General features: G+C 44.3%; 1 protein-coding gene across 1 annotated transcript in view; it reads right to left on the bottom strand.

Annotated features, from left to right (window-relative positions):
* The window catches only part of LOC308148543 (semaphorin-6D-like), a gene marked incomplete at both ends in the record, with an annotated part of 110,558 nt that extends 95,062 nt beyond the window's left edge, over positions 1-15,496 (bottom strand). Inside the window, 12 exons of the mRNA XM_080522010.1 lie at positions 7,580-7,735; positions 7,811-7,942; positions 8,070-8,197; positions 8,362-8,451; positions 8,517-8,605; positions 9,794-9,916; positions 10,446-10,536; positions 13,840-13,941; positions 14,017-14,073; positions 15,040-15,097; positions 15,168-15,282; positions 15,352-15,496. Coding sequence (XP_080378136.1) covers positions 7,580-7,735; positions 7,811-7,942; positions 8,070-8,197; positions 8,362-8,451; positions 8,517-8,605; positions 9,794-9,916; positions 10,446-10,536; positions 13,840-13,941; positions 14,017-14,073; positions 15,040-15,097; positions 15,168-15,282; positions 15,352-15,496 — 1,286 coding nt within the window. The remainder of the gene's footprint in view (positions 1-7,579; positions 7,736-7,810; positions 7,943-8,069; positions 8,198-8,361; positions 8,452-8,516; positions 8,606-9,793; positions 9,917-10,445; positions 10,537-13,839; positions 13,942-14,016; positions 14,074-15,039; positions 15,098-15,167; positions 15,283-15,351) is intronic.
* Positions 15,497-19,466: the final 3,970 nt, after the last annotated feature.

Raw genomic sequence — 19,466 nt, 5'->3', positions numbered from 1 at the left:
ATACTGAGCCACTAGTTACTGTAGGTAATAGAGTCACTAGTTACTGTAGGTAATAGAGCCACTAGTTACTGTAGGTAATAGAGCCACTAGTTACTGTAGGTACTGAGCCACAAGTTACTGTAGGTAATAGAGCCACTAGTTACTGTAGGTACTGAGCCACTAGTTACTGTAGGTAATAGAGTCACTAGTTACTGTAGGTAATAGAGCCACTAGTTACTGTAGGTAATAGAGCCACTAGTTACTGTAGGTACTGAGCCACAAGTTACTGTAGGTAATAGAGCCACTAGTTACTGTAGGTAATGAGTCACTAGTTACTGTAGGTAATAGCCACTAGTTACTGTAGGTAATGAGTCACTAGTTACTGTAGGTAATGAGTCACTAGTTACTGTAGGTAATGAGTCACTAGTTACTGTAGGTAATAGCCACTAGTTACTGGAGGTATTAGAGCCACTAGTTACTGTAGGTAATAGAGTCACTAGTTACTGTAGGTAATAGAGCCACTAGTTACTGTAGGTAATGAGTCACTAGTTACTGTAGGTAATAGCCACTAGTTACTGTAGGTAATAGAGCCACTAGTTACTGGAGGTATTAGAGCCACTAGTTACTGTAGGTAATAGAGTCACTAGTTACTGTAGGTAATAGAGCCACTAGTTACTGTAGGTACTGAGCCACTAGTTACTGTAGATACTGAGCCACTAGTTACTGTAGGTAAGAGAGCCACTAGTTACTGTAGGTAATAGCCACTAGTTACTGTAGGTACTGAGCCACTAGTTACTGTAGGTAATAGAGCCACTAGTTACTGTAGGTACTGAGGCATTAGTTACTGTAGGTACTGAGCCACTAGTTACTGTAGGTAATAGAGCCACTAGTTACTGTAGGAAATAGCCACTAGTTACTGTAGGTACTGAGTCACTACTTACTGTAGTTAATGAGCCACTAGTTACTGTAGGTAATAGCCACTAGTTACTGTAGGTACTGAGCCACTAGTTACTGTAGGTAATAGAGCCATTAGTTACTGTAGGTAATATAGTCACTAGTTAGTGTAGGTACTGAGTCACTAGTTACTGTAGGCACTGAGTCACTAGTTACTGTAGGTAATAGTCACTAGTTACTGTAGGCACTGAGTCACTAGTTACTGTAGGTAATAGAGCCACTAGTTACTGTAGGTAATAGTCACTAGTTACTGTAGGTACTGAGCCACTAGTTACTGTAGGTAATACAGCCACTAGTTACTGTAGGTAATAGAGCCACTAGTTACTGTAGGTAATAGAGCCACTAGTTACTGTAGGTAATAGAGCCACTAGTCACTGTAGGTAATAGAGCCACTAGTTACTGTAGATACTGAGCCACTAGTTACTGTAGGTACTGAGCCACTAGTTACTGTAGATACTGAGTCACTAGTTACTGTAGGTACTGAGCCACTAGTTACTGGAGGTATTAGAGCCACTAGTTACTGTAGGTAATAGAGTCACTAGTTACTGTAGGTAATAGAGCCACTAGTTACTGTAGGTACTGAGCCACTAGTTACTGTAGATACTGAGCCACTAGTTACTGTAGGTAAGAGAGCCACTAGTTACTGTAGGTAATAGCCACTAGTTACTGTAGGTACTGAGCCACTAGTTACTGTAGGTAATAGAGCCACTAGTTACTGTAGGTACTGAGGCATTAGTTACTGTAGGTACTGAGCCACTAGTTACTGTAGGTAATAGAGCCACTAGTTACTGTAGGAAATAGCCACTAGTTACTGTAGGTACTGAGTCACTACTTACTGTAGTTAATGAGCCACTAGTTACTGTAGGTAATAGCCACTAGTTACTGTAGGTACTGAGCCACTAGTTACTGTAGGTAATAGAGCCATTAGTTACTGTAGGTAATATAGTCACTAGTTAGTGTAGGTACTGAGTCACTAGTTACTGTAGGCACTGAGTCACTAGTTACTGTAGGTAATAGTCACTAGTTACTGTAGGCACTGAGTCACTAGTTACTGTAGGTAATAGTCACTAGTTACTGTAGGTACTGAGCCACTAGTTACTGTAGGTAATAGAGCCACTAGTTACTGTAGGTAATAGTCACTAGTTACTGTAGGTACTGAGCCACTAGTTACTGTAGGTAATACAGCCACTAGTTACTGTAGGTAATAGAGCCACTAGTTACTGTAGGTAATAGAGCCACTAGTTACTGTAGGTAATAGAGCCACTAGTCACTGTAGGTAATAGAGCCACTAGTTACTGTAGGTAATAGAGCCACTAGTTACTGTAGGTACTGAGCCACTAGTTACTGTAGGTAATAGAGTCACTAGTTACTGTAGGTAATAGAGCCACTAGTTACTGTAGGTACTGAGCCACTAGTTACTGTAGGTAATAGAGTCACTAGTTACTGTAGGTAATAGAGCCACTAGTTACTGTAGGTAATAGAGCCACTAGTTACTGTAGGTACTGAGCCACAAGTTACTGTAGGTAATAGACCCACTAGTTACTGTAGGTACTGAGCCACTAGTCACTGTAGGTAATAGAGCCACTAGTTACTGTAGGTACTGAGTCACTAGTTACTGTAGGTAATAGCCACTAGTTACTGTAGGTAATAGAGCCACTAGTTACTGTAGGTACTGAGTCACTAGTTACTGTAGATAATAGCCACTAGTTACTGTAGGTACTGAGCCACTAGTTACTGTAGGTAATAGAGCCACTAGTTACTGTAGGTACTGAGTCACTAGTTACTGTAGGTAATAGCCACTAGTTACTGTAGGTACTGAGCCACTAGTTACTGTAGGTAATAGAGCCACTAGTTACTGTAGGTACTGAGTCACTAGTTACTGTAGGTAATAGCCACTAGTTACTGTAGGTACTGAGCCACTAGTTACTGTAGGTAATAGAGCCACTAGTTACTGTAGGTAATAGAGCCACTAGTTACTGTAGGTACTGAGCCACTAGTTACTGTAGGTAATAGAGTCACTAGTTACTGTAGGTAATAGAGCCACTAGTTACTGTAGGTAATAGAGCCACTAGTTACTGTAGGTACTGAGCCACAAGTTACTGTAGGTAATAGAGCCACTAGTTACTGTAGGTACTGAGTCACTAGTTACTGTAGGTAATAGCCACTAGTTACTGTAGGTACTGAGCCACTAGTTACTGTAGGTAATAGATCCACTAGTTACTGTAGGTACTGAGCCACTAGTTACTGTAGGTACTGAGCCACTAGTTACTGTACGTAATAGAGTCACTAGTTACTGTAGGTACTGAGCCACTAGTTACTGTAGGTACTGAGCCACTAGTCACTGTAGGTAATAGAGCCACTAGTTACTGTAGGTACTGAGTCACTAGTTACTGTAGGTAATAGCCACTAGTTACTGTAGGTACTGAGCCACTAGTTACTGTAGGTAATAGAGTCACTAGTTACTGAGCCACTAGTAATAGAGCCACTAGTTACTGTAGGTAATAGAGTCACTAGTTACTGTAGGTAATAGAGCCACTAGTTACTGTAGGTACTGAGCCAATAGTTACTGTAGGTACTGAGCCACTAGTTACTGTAGGTAATAGAGTCACTAGTTACTGTAGGTACTGAGCCACTAGTTACTGTAGGTAATAGCCACTAGTTACTGTAGGTACTGAGTCACTAGTTACTGTAGGTAATAGCCACTAGTTACTGTAGGTACTGAGCCACTAGTTACTGTAGGTAATAGAGCCACTAGTTACTGTAGGTACTGAGCCACTAGTTACTGTAGGTAATAGAGTCACTAGTTACTGTAGGTAATAGAGCCACTAGTTACTGTAGGTAATAGAGCCACTAGTTACTGTAGGTACTGAGCCACTAGTTACTGTAGGTAATAGAGTCACTAGTTACTGTAGGTACTGAGCCACTAGTTACTGTAGGTATTAGAGCCACTAGTTACTGTATGTAATAGCCACTAGTTACTGTAGGTACTGAGCCACTAGTTACTGTAGGTAATAGAGCCATGAGTTACTGTAGGTAATAGAGTCACTAGTTACTGTAGGTAATAGAGCCACTAGTTACTGTAGGTAATAGAGCCACTAGTTACTGTAGGTAATAGAGTCACTAGTTACTGTAGGTAATAGAGTCACTAGTTACTGTAGGTACTGAGCCACTAGTTACTGTAGGTAATAGAGCCATGAGTTACTGTAGGTAATAGAGTCACTAGTTACTGTAGGTAATAGAGCCACTAGTTACTGTAGGTAATAGAGCCACTAGTTACTGTAGGTAATAGAGTCACTAGTTACTGTAGGTAATAGCCACTAGTTACTGTAGGTACTGAGCCACTAGTTACTGTAGGTAATAGAGCCACTAGTTACTGTAGGTACTGAGCCACTAGTTACTGTAGGTAATAGAGTCACTAGTTACTGTAGGTAATAGAGCCACTAGTTACTGTAGGTAATAGAGCCACTAGTTACTGTAGGTACTGAGCCACTAGTTACTGTAGGTACTGAGCCACTAGTTACTGTAGGTACTGAGCCACTAGTTACTGTAGGTAATAGAGTCACTAGTTACTGTAGGTACTGAGCCACTAGTTACTGTAGGTAATAGAGTCACTAGTTACTGTAGGTACTGAGCCACTAGTTACTGTAGGTAATAGAGTCACTAGTTACTGTAGGTACTGAGCCACTAGTTACTGTAGGTAATAGAGCCACTAGTTACTGTATGTAATAGCCACTAGTTACTGTAGGTACTGAGCCACTAGTTACTGTAGGTAATAGAGCCATGAGTTACTGTAGGTAATAGAGTCACTAGTTACTGTAGGTAATAGAGCCACTAGTTACTGTAGGTACTGAGCCACTAGTTACTGTAGGTAATAGAGCCACTAGTTACTGTAGGTACTGAGCCACTAGCTACTGTAGGTAATAGCCACTAGTTACTGTAGGTACTGAGCCACTAGTTACTGTAGGTAATAGAGCCACTAGTTACTGTAGGTACTGAGTCACTAGTTACTGTAGGTAATAGCCACTAGTTACTGTAGGTACAGAGCCACTAGTTACTGTAGGTAATAGAGCCACTAGTTACTGTAGGTACTGAGCCACTAGTTACTGTAGGTAATAGAGTCACTAGTTACTGTAAGTAATAGAGCCACTAGTTACTGTAGGTAATAGAGCCACTAGTTACTGTAGGTACTGAGCCACAAGTTACTGTAGGTAATAGAGCCACTAGTTACTGTAGGTACTGAGCCACTAGTTACTGTAGGTAATAGCCACTAGTTACTGTAGGTACTGAGCCACTAGTTCCTGTAGGTAATAGCCACTAGTTACTGTAGGTACTGAGCCACTAGTTACTGTAGGTAATAGCCACTAGTTACTGTAGGTACTGAGTCACTAGTTCCTGTAGGTAATAGCCACTAGTTACTGTAGGTACTGAGCCACTAGTTACTGTAGGTAATAGAGCCACTAGTTACTGTAGGTAATAGAGCCACTAGTTACTGTAGGTACTGAGCCACTAGTTACTGTAGGTACTGAGTCACTAGTTACTGTACGTAATAGAGTCACTAGTTACTGTAGGTACTGAGCCACTAGTTACTGTAGGTAATAGAGTCACTAGTTACTGTAGGTACTGAGCCACTAGTTACTGTAGGTACTGAGTCACTAGTTACTGTACGTAATAGAGTCACTAGTTACTGTAGGTACTGAGCCACTAGTTACTGTAGGTACTGAGTCACTAGTTACTGTACGTAATAGAGTCACTAGTTACTGTAGGTACTGAGCCACTAGTTACTGTAGGTACTGAGCCACTAGTTACTGTAGGTACTGAGTCACTAGTTACTGTAGATACAGTCTTTCATCCCCACTGCTGTCAGACTGTACAACAGGACTGTGTAGAAACAGCAGTATGTACAACAACCCTGCATCTAGGACACTTTATCCAAGTCACTTATTTTGTAAAATTGTATATAAGATACTCTATTCTACTAACTGTCTGCACATTCCTGTCCTTTCCTCATGTGTCCTCAAGAGCTGTATGCAACAAGTACATTTCTCCACTGTGAGATTAATAAAGGCGTATCTTATCTTATCTTATCTTACAGAGTAACTAGTTACTGTTGATAGAGTGACTAGTTACCATACGGTGCGTTTCCACCACACAAAAGGTGCAGTGACAGAACGGAGTGATACGGTAAAGTGGAGCCACATCTGGTGTGTTTCCACTGCAGAAAGTAGGTTAAGAAGTAGGCGGGGTCTGTCTTGGCATCACTTCCTGTGATGCCAAGACAGACCGTCTGCTGCAGAGCCCCGTCTCCCCCCGCCTCACTGCTCCAGAGCCCCGTCTCCCCCGTCTCCCCCCGCCTCACGTCCACTCCACTGGTGCAAAGCTGAACACGCTGACAACAGAGGATTCATCCAGCCGACATATTAACATATAGAGGGTTAGTAAACCACTGACCAATCAGCTCCTCAGACTCAGACCCTAACCCTGGTCCTGGTTCCTCAATAGAGGAACCATCCCTGCTCTTAAAGGACAATACCGGTCCATCCCTGCTCTTAAAGGACAATACCGGTCCATCCCTGCTCTTAAAGGACAATACCGGTCCATCCCTGCTCTTAAAGGACAATACTGGTCCATCCCTGCTCTTAAAGGACAATACCGGTCCATCCCTGCTCTTAAAGGACAATACCGGTCCATCCCTGCTCTTAAAGGACAATACCGGTCCATTCCTGCTCTTAAAGGACAATACTGGTCCATTCCTGCTCTTAAAGGACAATACCGGTCCATTCCTGCTCTTAAAGGACAATACCGGTCCATCCCTGCTCTTAAAGGACAATACCGGTCCATCCCTGCTCTTAAAGGACAATACCGGTCCATTCTTGCTCTTAAAGGACAATACTGGTCCATTCCTGCTCTTAAAGGACAATACCGGTCCATTCTTGCTCTTAAAGGACAATACCGGTCCATCCCTGCTCTTAAAGGACAATACCGGTCCATCCCTGCTCTTAAAGGACAATACCGGTCCATCCCTGCTCTTAAAGGACAATACTGGTCCATCCCTGCTCTTAAAGGACAATACCGGTCCATCCCTGCTCTTAAAGGACAATACCGGTCCATCCCTGCTCTTAAAGGACAATACCGGTCCATCCCTGCTCTTAAAGGACAATACTGGTCCATCCCTGCTCTTAAAGGACAATACTGGTCCATCCCTGCTCTTAAAGACAATACCGGTCCATTCCTGCTCTTAAAGGACAATACCGGTCCATCCCTGCTCTTAAAGGACAATACCGGTCCATCCCTGCTCTTAAAGGACAATACCGGTCCATCCCTGCTCTTAAAGGACAATACCGGTCCATTCCTGCTCTTAAAGGACAATACCGGTCCATCCCTGCTCTTAAAGGACAATACCGGTCCATCCCTGCTCTTAAAGGACAATACCGGTCCATCCCTGCTCTTAAAGGACAATACCGGTCCATCCCTGCTCTTAAAGGACAATACTGGTCCATCCCTGCTCTTTTTGTGTGGTGGAAACGAGGCTACACGTAATAGAGTAACCACTTACTGCAGACTCAAAGTAACTAATTAGTAAACACTAGTAACTGCTCCCACAGCAGTTCCTAGTAAAGTAGCAGTTGCAAAAGTAAAAGTGTCAGACCTGCTGGCGGTCTTGGTGAACCAGGGCCGGTGGTCTACAGCAGGAACAGACTGGTCCATCAGAGGAAAGGACTTGATGAACGTCAGGGTGTCGTCAGGAAACTGGACCGAGGTCTTGTAGTCTGCAGCAGGACCATCGCCTGCACACGAACCTGGTCTGGGGGGGTAGCACAGAACCAGGTGAGGACTCGGGCCTCTGGGACCAGGACCAAGACCAGAACCAGAACCTCACCTGGGAACCGGAACCTGCTCGTCTGGAACTGGAGTCCAGGACGAGTCGCTGCCGCGCTGCTCCTTGAAGCTGCCGCTGAAAACCTTCTCGATGTCGTCCAGGTAGAAGCTGCAGACCGCCGAGCCGGGGATGCTGCACGCACACACACACACACACACACACACACACACACTGCCATCGTCATGACAATGATACTGATCACCTCGTCAATCACTACAACAGGCGGCTTGATTTAAAGGGTTGACGGTTCGACTCCGACCTGTTAGCTTGGGTGGTGAAGACGCCGACGACGGCCGGCCGCTGGTTGATCTGCAGGACGTTAGTGAGCGACTGGAGAATGTCAAAGTAGAAGAAGGAATCTCCAGGAACTGAACAGTTCAGACGAGCCTAGGCACAACACACAAAAACACACAACACACACAAAAACACGCAACATGCAAAAAAACAAAACAAATCGCTGTCAGACCTCTCTATCAGAATGTTCTTTCAATTTCACACAGTGGTGTGTGTGTGTGTGTGTGTGTGTGTGTGTGTGTGTGTGTGTGTGAGACCTTCAGGAAGCTGGTCCAGTATCTCTCCAGGACACGAGGAGATCCTCCATTATCGTTCTTACAAACTCGAGCGACTCGAGAAAACACCACCTGCAGACGAAGCCAATGATTTCAGAGATGTTCTGGACATCAATGTGCCACAAGGACAGACGTACCTTCCCCAGGGCAGTGTACTCCACCGCTATCTCGCTCAGGAAGAAGTAGACGTAGTTCCCATAGTCGATGGCATGAAGGAAGTGAGGCTCTGCAGGAAGAGACAACCAGGCTAATGCTAATGCTAACAGGAAGTGAGACTCTGCAGGAAGAGACAACCAGGCTAATGCTAATGCTAACAGGAAGTGAGGCTCTGCAGGAAGAGACAACCAGGATAATGCTAATGCTTAACAGGAAGTGAGAATCTACAGGAAGAGACAACCAGGCTAATGCTAATGCTTAACAGGAAGTGAGAATCTGCAGGAAGAGACAACCAGGCTAATGCTAATGCATAACAGGAAGTGAGAATCTGCAGGAAGAGACAACCAGGCTAATGCTAATGCTAACAGGAAGTGAGACTCTGCAGGAAGAGACAACCAAGCTAATGCTAAGGCGAACAGGAAGTGAGGCTCTGCCGGAAGAGACAACCAGACTAATGCTAATGCTTAACAGGAAGTGAGGCTCTGCACGAAGTGACAACCAGGCTAATGCTAATACTTAACAGGAAGTGAGGCTCTGCACGAAGTGACAACCAGGCTAATGTTAATGCTAACAGGAAGTGATAATCTGCAGGAAGAGACAACCAGGATAATGCTAATGCTTAACAGGAAGTGAGAATCTACAGGAAGAGACAACCAGGCTAATGCTAATGCTTAACAGGAAGTGAGAATCTGCAGGAAGAGACAACCAGGCTAATGCTAATGCAAACAGGAAGTGAGAATCTGCAGGAAGAGACAACCAGGCTAATGCTAATGCTAACAGGAAGTGAGACTCTGCAGGAAGAGACAACCAGACTAATGCTAATGCTTAACAGGAAGTGAGGCTCTGCACGAAGTGACAACCAGGCTAATGTTAATGTTAACAGGAAGTGAGGCTCTGCAGGAAGAGACAATCAGGCTAATGCTAACTGGACAAATACAGCAGCTTTTCTACCATTACTCGCTAGGCAGTTGGCATTAGATGTGGTTTTGTCTCCATCGAACAGGAGTTAAAGCTAACACTACAGAGACAGCAGCTCTGCAGCTGGAACTATTACTCACTGAGCAATGGTCAACTTTAGCATTAACATTAGATGCAGCTTAGTGTCCATTAGAATAGCTAAAGCTAATGCTAAATCCAACAGGGTAGACACAGTAGTTGTTCCTCACCGAGCAGCAGTTAGCATTAACCAACACTGCCAAATGCACAAAGTGGGCAAGACAGTGTGTATGACTGTGATGTCATCAGCGTGCGACAGTACCTCGGAGCCACTTGGAGTCGTACTTGACGGTCCGCAGGACGGGTCGACCGTCACCTAGACTTCTGTAGATGACGGCGTCGCTAGCCAGGAAGTCGGTCATCGTGGCCGAATAGAAATCTCCACCTGAGAAGGAATGTGAGAGAAGACCCAGCATTAATCCCACAGGAACTCACTCAAATCAAAGTTACCCATCAGATATAAATACCAATACACCTTGTCAAAGTAATCAGCAGCAAACTAGTGACTTTGCTGTGTATCAGTTACTACATTCTCAGTAACAAAGCAGGTTTTTATCAAGGAAATAACTAAAAGCTGTAATTGATTACAAGTGTTTCAGTCACTGGAGACTTTTCCAGGTCAAGGAACACTTTTACTTGGCAAAGTAAAGTACTCTAGTAAAGTAACTGTAATCAAGTCGTGAATTTCAGAAACTTGACTGTTTACCCGACATATTATGACGCTAGCATGAGCTATTATGTTAGCATTAGCTGTTATGTTAGTATTAGTAGTTTCCGCTGTAGTGAAGAAGTTTGTTTCTCCTGAAGCGTCTCTGTGGACGTTCTGCTGCCACGGACCAGAATCCAAAAGAAGCTTTACATGATGACAGGAGTAATCTGATTAATTCAGGATGTCCCTGCGGTGTTGGACTCACCTGCGAACAGTCCCACGTTGGACTGACCAGACTCGAAGGGACAGCGCGCCTGGCCCACCAGCTCCTCCCCCACCTGCTCCAGAGAATGCATCTGTGGGCCACAGTAATCTATTACTCTCAGAGCATCTGAAGGGCAACATTAATCCATTACTCTCGGTGTAACTGAGGGAGAGCAGTTACCTGGGAGGGGAGAGGAGAGGAGAGGAGAGGAGAGGAGAGGAGAGGAGAGGAGAGGAGAGGAGAGGAGAGGAGAGGAGAAGAAAGAGATATAGACTGAGAGGATAGAGGAGAGGAGAGGAGAGGAGAGAGAGAAATAGATTGGGTGATGAGATACATACCCTTGTTAGTGCTACATATATTATTTACAGTAATCACACTGATCCAAATATTTTCCAACTGTTATGAGATTAATCCAGCCTGAGCAGCTCTATCTAGATAGTAACATGATTTTCTAGATTAAACCAGCCTGAGCAGCTCTATCTAGACAGTAACATGATTTTCTAGATTAAACCAGCCTGAGCAGCTCTATCTAGACAGTAACATGATTTTCTAGATTAAACCAGCCTGAGCAGCTCTATCTAGACAGTAACATGATTTTCTAGATTAAACCAGCCTGAGCAGCTCTATCTAGACAGTAACATGATTTTCTAGATTAAACCAGCCTGAGCAGCTCTATCCAGACAGTGACATGATTTTCTAGATTAAACCAGCCTGAGCAGCTCTATCTAGACAGTGACATGATTTTCTAGATTAAACCAGCCTGAGCAGCTCTATCTAGACAGTGACATGATTTTCTAGATTAAACCAGCCTGAGCAGCTCTATCTAGACAGTGACATGATTTTCTAGATTAAACCAGCCTGAGCAGCTCTATCTAGACAGTAACATGATTTTCTAGATTAAACCAGCCTGAGCAGCTCTATCTAGACAGTAACATGATTTTCTAGATTACACCAGCCTGAGCAGCTCTGTCTAGACAGTAACCTGATTTTCTAGATTAAACCAACCTGAGCAGCTCTATCTAGACAGTAACATGATTTTCTAGATTAAACCAACCTGAGCAGCTCTATCTAGACAGTAACATGATTTTCTAGATTAAACCAGCCTGAGCAGCTCTATCTAGACAGTAACATGATTTTCTAGGTTACACCAGCCTGAGCAGCTCTGTCTAGACAGTAACATGATTTTCTAGATTAAACCAGCCTGAGCAGCTCTATCTAGACAGTAACATGATTTTCTAGATTAAACCAGCCTGAGCAGCTCTATCTAGACAGTAACATGATTTTCTAGATTAAACCAGCCTGAGCAGCTCTATCTAGACAGTAACATGATTTTCTAGATTAAACCAGCCTGAGCAGCTCTATCCAGACAGTGACATGATTTTCTAGATTAAACCAGCCTGAGCAGCTCTATCTAGACAGTGACATGATTTTCTAGATTAAACCAGCCTGAGCAGCTCTATCTAGACAGTGACATGATTTTCTAGATTAAACCAGCCTGAGCAGCTCTATCTAGACAGTGACATGATTTTCTAGATTAAACCAGCCTGAGCAGCTCTATCTAGACAGTGACATGATTTTCTAGATTAAACCAGCCTGAGCAGCTCTAGCTAGACAGTAACATAATTTTCTAGCAAGAGTATAAATTAGCAGCTGAAGATATTCCAGATAATTGTTTTGACTGATACCATAAGTTTCTATTAGATCATTAAATGGAATAAAAGAGTTATTGAAGAGAAGGTGTTCCAAGGTTCTTCTTCCCTTGTTCTGCCATCTTGTGAAGTTTATTGGTTTCTTCCTTTGCAGGATGTCAGGATTGTTCCAGAAGGTGTGAGTTTGCAGGGAATGAGTGACGATCCATTCATTTGAAGAAATTCCCACCAAGCTGTCAGAGATTGTTTATATTGACGCTTTTAAAGCAGTTGTGTTTTTTGATGACAGGACTGAAGAAAGGAAGGTCTCTGATGTGGAGATCTTCACTGAAGGTTTTTTCAATGTCCAGCCAGCCTTCATCTAAGTTTCTGATTAATCCATTTTATAACGTAAAGTCATTTATTGGCCAGATAATAATTATAGAAGTTTGGAAGTTCTAAGCCTCCTTGGTCCTTGGTGTTCTGCAGTGTTTTTAAACTTATACGCCATGGTTTGTTTTTCCATAAGAATTTTGAGATATGGGAATCCAATGTGTTAAACCATGTTTTTGGTGGTTTTGTTGGAATCATTGAAAAGATGTAGTTAATTTTAGGCAGGACCATCATTTTAATTGTTGCTACTCTCCCCATAAGTGATATAGGAAGTGTCGTCCACCGAGTGAGGTCCTCTTCTATTGTTTTAATAAGGTGGTGTAGTTTTAGTGCACTAAGTCTGACAGTTTGGCTGAGACATTAATGCCGAGGTATTTGATGTTCCCTGGTTTTAGTGGGGTATTTGATGTGTGCTGAAAAATAGTTGATAGGCAAGACAACTGATTTATTCCAATTTATAGAATATTTAGAAATTGCAGAGAATCTGCCTATCAACTCTATTGTTTGTGGAAGAGAGGTCTGTGTGTTTTGTAGGAAAAGTAATACATCATCTGCATAAAGGCATATTTTATGGGTTACATTTGCTGTTTGTATTCCTTTTATGTTATTGTTCTGTCTAATGGCTGCTGCTAATGGTTCAATAAAAATTACAAAGAGAGATGGTGTCTTCTTTCAGAGTAAAACTAAAACTCAACCTGTTTTTTTTCCTTCAAATTCGGGAAGCTGAACGAGGTCGGTGCCTGACAACAACATTTGGTCCCAATGAGCTGATCATTGCTTTCAATTAGCAGCAGCAGGAAGAAGTAACCCTTCAGAATAAAAGCCCCAGCTCTCGTCAACACTTCAGAAAGTCTAAACACGTTGTCGGGTCGGGAAATGTCAGAGCTTGGAAACAGGAACTTTGGTTGTTTTACGATTTTGTCAGATTTTGATTTCAGTTTGATTTGACCTTTTAATGGTTGACAATTTGTGTCAGAGCTAACTGTAATGCTAATATAATTGCAAACATTAAAGGACAATGCCAATATTAGCATTATCAGACAGGACAATGCTAATGCGAATATCAGACTCCAAGAAAACAGCTTTCAAACTCATCACCTCCAAGTAACACATAATCAGATGACAGAATGAGATGAGCTGCAGCATTAGCATAGCCTCGAGTTTTTCTTTTCTTAAGCATGTGCCAAAGCTAAAGCAAAGCATCATTTAGTGAAAAGTTTTAAATAATATCCCACAGTCAATAACTGTTAACTTTAGGATTAGCCAGATGCTAATGCTAACAGTGTGCTCAGAGAGCAGCTCTGCAACACATTTACCAGCACCAGCTTCACTGTAAATGTTAGCATTAGCAATGTTAGCACTAGCTGCATCACCTTGTAGTTCCTGCAGGTAGGGTTGAAGGCATTGGTGCCGCAGGCGAACAAAGTCTCGTCGTCTCGGGGAACCAGAACTTTGACGTAGTTGTAACATTCGTCCTTTGGAGAAAAGATAGCATCAGTAAGATTCCCAGAGACCAGAACAGGAAGCAGAAAGATGGCGAGGAGACTCACGCTGTTCTTTCCTCGCACCGTACACTTGCTCACGTCTTTGGATTTCCACGTCAGTTTCTGAAACACAAGCAGAGATTTTGGTATCAGACAGAGATTCTCAAAGAAATTCGAGGCAGGAGGTTAGCATATAGCATCCTTCCATTATGTATCCAGACGTGACGAAAATAAGCCAAAGCATGAGGAATATCTTCACTTGAAAAACACAAGTATCCATGTAGTACTCATTTTAAACAGCAGGATCAAATTTGAAAAAGAAACATTAAGAAAATAGTTTAAAATTAAAGAAATGAAATAAATCAGAAAAATCTCAAAATAATGAAAACAAACTTCACATGCACACATGCAAACTCACAATGAGTTTCATTATTTTTCATTTCATAAAGATTGTTCAAAATCTGATGATTTATTTTGGAAAAACAACAAAAAAAACCTGTTTAACCCACTGGGGCTAACAGGGTCTTAGATCCACTTCGGTTTACTTTAATCAGCTGTTTTATTAACCAAAGGCTATTTGATCAAAAACATTTGTTTTTAATATATAAAATGTAAAATAATCGGTTAGTCTCAGCAGGTTATTTATAAACCCTTCTAATCCAATCCTGTAAAACAACCATCTGCTAACATTAATCCCTCTGAATTCACAGTTTCCTGTTTTAGCTGGATGTCGGCGTCAGAGTTAGATGATTTGTTGTTTTCCTCCACCTTTCCCCTCCTGAGGTAAAAATAAAAAGCGGAGCTGTCGGAGAGCTTTCAGTCTTGTCACAGAGGAAAGTGATGTGGATCAGAAGAAGAAGAGAAACGTCATGTTAAAGACGCCGCCGCTGCCAAGACGAAACGCTTCCAGTCACAACAAACAGGATTGTTTCTGACCTCTGGCCTCTTTCAGCTCTTTAAAAACTGATTGCTGACAGAAACATGTGAAGAAAGTCAAACTCTCCCCCGCCGGAGGGGGAGGAAACATCCAGTGACAGCGATCCAACCAAACCCCACAGGCACAAAACAGTGAAACACAATCAAACTCACCAACTGAGGTATGAAGCGCTCCGAGGCCGTCGTCAGGTTCACCGCAAACACGTGGTCCCTGAATGCATCACAGGACAGTCAGCAGCTCTGTGTGTGTGTGTGTGTGTGTGTGTGTGTGTGTGACTGACCTGGCTGTGATGTACAACATGTGGTTGATCCTCAACATCCTCTGAAAGTCCAAACCAAGTCGCAGCGTGTCATTGTCCTGAAGGAGACCCTGGAACCCCGGGTACTGGTAGGAGTCTGACACACACACACACAAATCAGCCAACAGCAGAGCATCTGCTCCGTCCAATCAGAGGCTGTACTTACGCTGCCATGTGACCACGCTGAGAGGCTCCAGGTCTTTGGGAAATGGTGATCCAGAATCGCACCGACAACCCCACCACAGCACGAGCAGCAGCAGCAGCCGGGGGGACGGAGCCCACCAGGGACCCGGCCAATCAGATGCGGCCATATGGGAGGTCAGGGTCAGGGTCAGGGTCAGCAGGTCAGCAGGTCATGGCAAGGTCAGCTGTGAGAAGATACACAGCAGTTAGCATTACCATGGTTTAGCCAACAAGGACAAAAACACATTGTTTAAGTTCCATTTACCAGTTTGCACTTTTTTTTCTACATTTGACATTTAATATTCACCGTTTTTAACTCCTCCAATTCATCTCAGATTCTGTTCCCTAAACGTGTCATTAGCAGGTTTCAGGAGCTACCAGGACCTTTAGTTTCCCCTCAATGTGACAATTCACTAATTCCCCTGAACGCCTCACCTCCAGACAAGAGGCTGAGTCTACAATCAACATCTCTTCTGAGCCATCATTGATTGATGCTACGTTCCTCAGATAACTTGTGATGGCCCCTGAACCCATCTTATGGGTCACCTAAGTGCATCACTTGTGGAGAAGGTGTACCCTGAATGCCACATGTGACAGAACGCCACAGTGTTTAGCTTGATTTTACTGCAGACAGCAGCACATTTAAAAATGGCCTGAAATTCCTCACATCCCTCTACTGACAATTACTCATGTTTCAGCTCAGGACCCTGAACGCCTCATCTTTTAAAATACCACGATTGATACATTTCTCAGTTTCCAAAGTTGCCAGAAGCTCAGATTTACTAGAGTGTCCTCAACACGTCACACGGAGAGAAGGCATAACATTAAAAAACGTATTCCCTGAATGCCTCCTGATATGAATATGAGGACAACCAAAAGATTGATTAACTGACAGACTCTGAATGTTGCGCAACAACACACAAAGACAAAACGAGGCACTCGTGGACCTGCAGGATTTCTGTCAGACACCACAGATGGAAAATATGAAGCAACTCCCTGAGATGAGTCACGGCTCTGTGTGTGTGTGTGTGTGTGTGCGTGTGCGTGTGTGCGTGTGTGTGTGTGTGTGCGTGTGTGTGTGTGTGTGTGTGCGTGTGCGTGTGCACTCTTTAAATCATTAATTTGCAGTTGGAAGCTCCTTTTCAGGAGAGAAACTGCGTCAGATGTCTGAGCTGGAAAAGGTTCTCCAGCTGGTGGATTATAAATAATCAGGTTCTAGACATTGGAGTTGAATTATGGAAATCGCTGCACTTTAGGACAAAACCTCAGATTGTGGCAGATGAGACTGTTTCTACATGGAGGTACTGTGTGTAAATACATGTCTAGGATATATACAAGTATTTAGTCTATTGCAATAGAAAAGTACATCTGTCTATATCTGCTATATTTATAGGGTTAGGGTTAGTTTATACAAATAATATAATCTCATAATCAGGATTGTACACTATATTTTTCAATAAATAATTAGCTTTAATATAACAGTGCTAACTAGGGATGGTATTGTTAGGATTTTTATGAATCTGATTCCTAATGATTCCTTACTTCGATTCCAAAATAGTGGAAAAAATAGGTCAATCATTTATTTGAAAACCTTTATTCCTTTACGTTTGAAGGAATTGGTCAGCTGGCAGCATTAGTGCTAAAACACTAAAGTGCATTGTATTCACAGCCACAGAGCAAATAAACATCCAGAATTAAAGTGCATTCAGTATATAAATGCAGTTTACAATCAGTAGATATCCCTGAGAAATAAAAATTATGGGTACAAGGGCTGCTCGATTATAGAAAAAAAATCAATCATGATTATTTTGGGCAACATTGAAATCACGATTATGTCTTTGAATTTGGAACAGCGTTTATTGAACGCGTGTCTTAAAAAAAAGGACTTTCCTGTTAAATACACTGCTCAAAAAAATAAAGGGAACTTAAACATCACAATGAACTCCAAGTCAATCACACTTGTGTGAAATCAAAGTGTCACTCAGGAAGAAACACTGATTGACCATCAGGTTCACCTGCTGTGCAAATGGAAAAGACCACAGGAGGAAATGAGAGGCAATTAGCAAGACCCCAATAAAGGAGGTTCTGCAGGGGGTTCCTCACACCACTTCTCACTTCCTCTGCTCTTCTGAATGCTGGTGGTGCTTCACTGTAGTGTACCATGAGACCATGATGAATGCTGGTGGTGCTTCACTGTAGTGTACCATGAGACCATGATGAATGCTGGTGGTGCTTCACTGTAGTGTACCATGAGACCATGATGAATGCTGGTGGTGCTTCACTGTAGTGTACCATGAGACCATGATGAATGCTGGTGGTGCTTCACTGTAGTGGTACCATGAGACCATGACGAATGCTGGTGGTGCTTCACTGTAGTGTACCATGAGACCATGATGAATGCTGGTGGTGCTTCACTGTAGTGTACCATGAGACCATGATGAATGCTGGTGGTGCTTCACTGTAGTGGTACCATGAGACCATGATGAATGCTGGCGGTGCTTCACTGTAGTGGTACCATGAGACCATGATGAATGCTGGTGGTGCTTCACTGTAGTGTACCATGAGACTATGATGGATGCTGGTGGTGCTTCACTGTAGTGTACCATGAGACCATGATGAATGCTGGCGGTGCTTCACTGTAGTGGTACCATGAGACCATGATGAATGCTGGTGGTGCTTCACTGTAGTGGTACCATGAGACCATGATGAATGCTGGTGGTGCTTCACTGTAGTGTACCATGAGACCATGATGAATGCTGGTGGTGCTTCACTGTAGTGTACCATGAGACTATGATGAATGCTGGTAGTGCTTCACTGTAGTGGAGCATGAGACCATGATGAATGCTGGTGGTGCTTCACTGTAGTGTACCATGAGACCATGATGAATGCTGGTGGTGCTTCACTGTAGTGCAGCAGGAGACCATGATGAATGCTGGTGGTGCTTCACTGTAGTGTACCATGAGACTATGATGAATGCTGGTAGTGCTTCACTGTAGTGTACCATGAGACCATGATGAATGCTGGTGGTGCTTCACTGTAGTGCAGCAGGAGACCATGATGAATGCTGGTGGTGCTTCACTGTAGTGCAGCAGGAGACCCTTAACACGGAGTCCATCAAGCGCTGGAACGTTTGTGCTGCACCTTTCAGACCAAATGGCATCTGCAGAAACTCAAACAGTCCAAAAGATGTGATCACTGCAGTTTTGGCTACATCCTGCGGGTGGACTGGCACCTGGTGGTAGCCTCTCACCAGATCCACCTTGGAAAACATAACCTTCCCTGCCAGGTGGATGGAAAAGTCTTGGATGTGTGGAACAGGGGGTAATACAGTGGAGGAGGTAATACAGTGGAGCAGCCCCGTCACTCGGCGGGTCCTCGGAGGTGGAACCGAGCCTTGTTGTACTGGAACCACGGTTCCAGATGATGTGGACAAAACTCCGGTAGTTTGACCGCCGCGCCATACACCACGGCCGCTCTGGCCACTGCGTCATACACCACGGCCGCTCTGGCCACCGCGTCATACACCACGGCCGCTCCGGCCACCGCGCCATACACCACGGCCGCTCCGGCCGCCGCGCCAGACACCACGGCCACCGCGCCATACACCACGGCCGCTCCGGCCGCCGCGCCATACACCACGGCCGCTCCGGCCACCGCGCCATACACCACGGCCGCTCTGGCCACCGCGTCATACACCACGGCCACCGCGCCATACACCACGGCCGCTCCGGCCGCCGCGCCAGACACCACGGCCACCGCGCCATACACCACGGCCGCTCCGGCCGCCGCGCCAGACACCACGGCCACCGCGCCATACACCACGGCCGCTCCGGCCGCCGCGCCATACACCACGGCCGCTCCGGCCACCGCGCCATACACCACGGCCGCTCTGGCCACCGCGTCATACACCACGGCCACCGCGCCATACACCACGGCCGCTCCGGCCGCCGCGCCAGACACCACGGCCACCGCGCCATACACCACGGCCGCTCCGGCCGCCGCGCCATACACCACGGCCGCTCCGGCTGCCGCGCCATACACCACGGCCGCTCCGGCCGCCGCGCCAGACACCACGGCCACCGCGCCATACACCACGGC

This window comes from Blennius ocellaris (genome assembly GCF_963422515.1).
Source record: "Blennius ocellaris genome assembly, contig: SCAFFOLD_79, whole genome shotgun sequence".
Taxonomy (NCBI): domain Eukaryota; kingdom Metazoa; phylum Chordata; class Actinopteri; order Blenniiformes; family Blenniidae; genus Blennius; species Blennius ocellaris.
The sequence above is the reverse complement of the archived record's forward strand: the minus strand, read 5'-3'. Positions and strand labels throughout refer to the sequence as shown.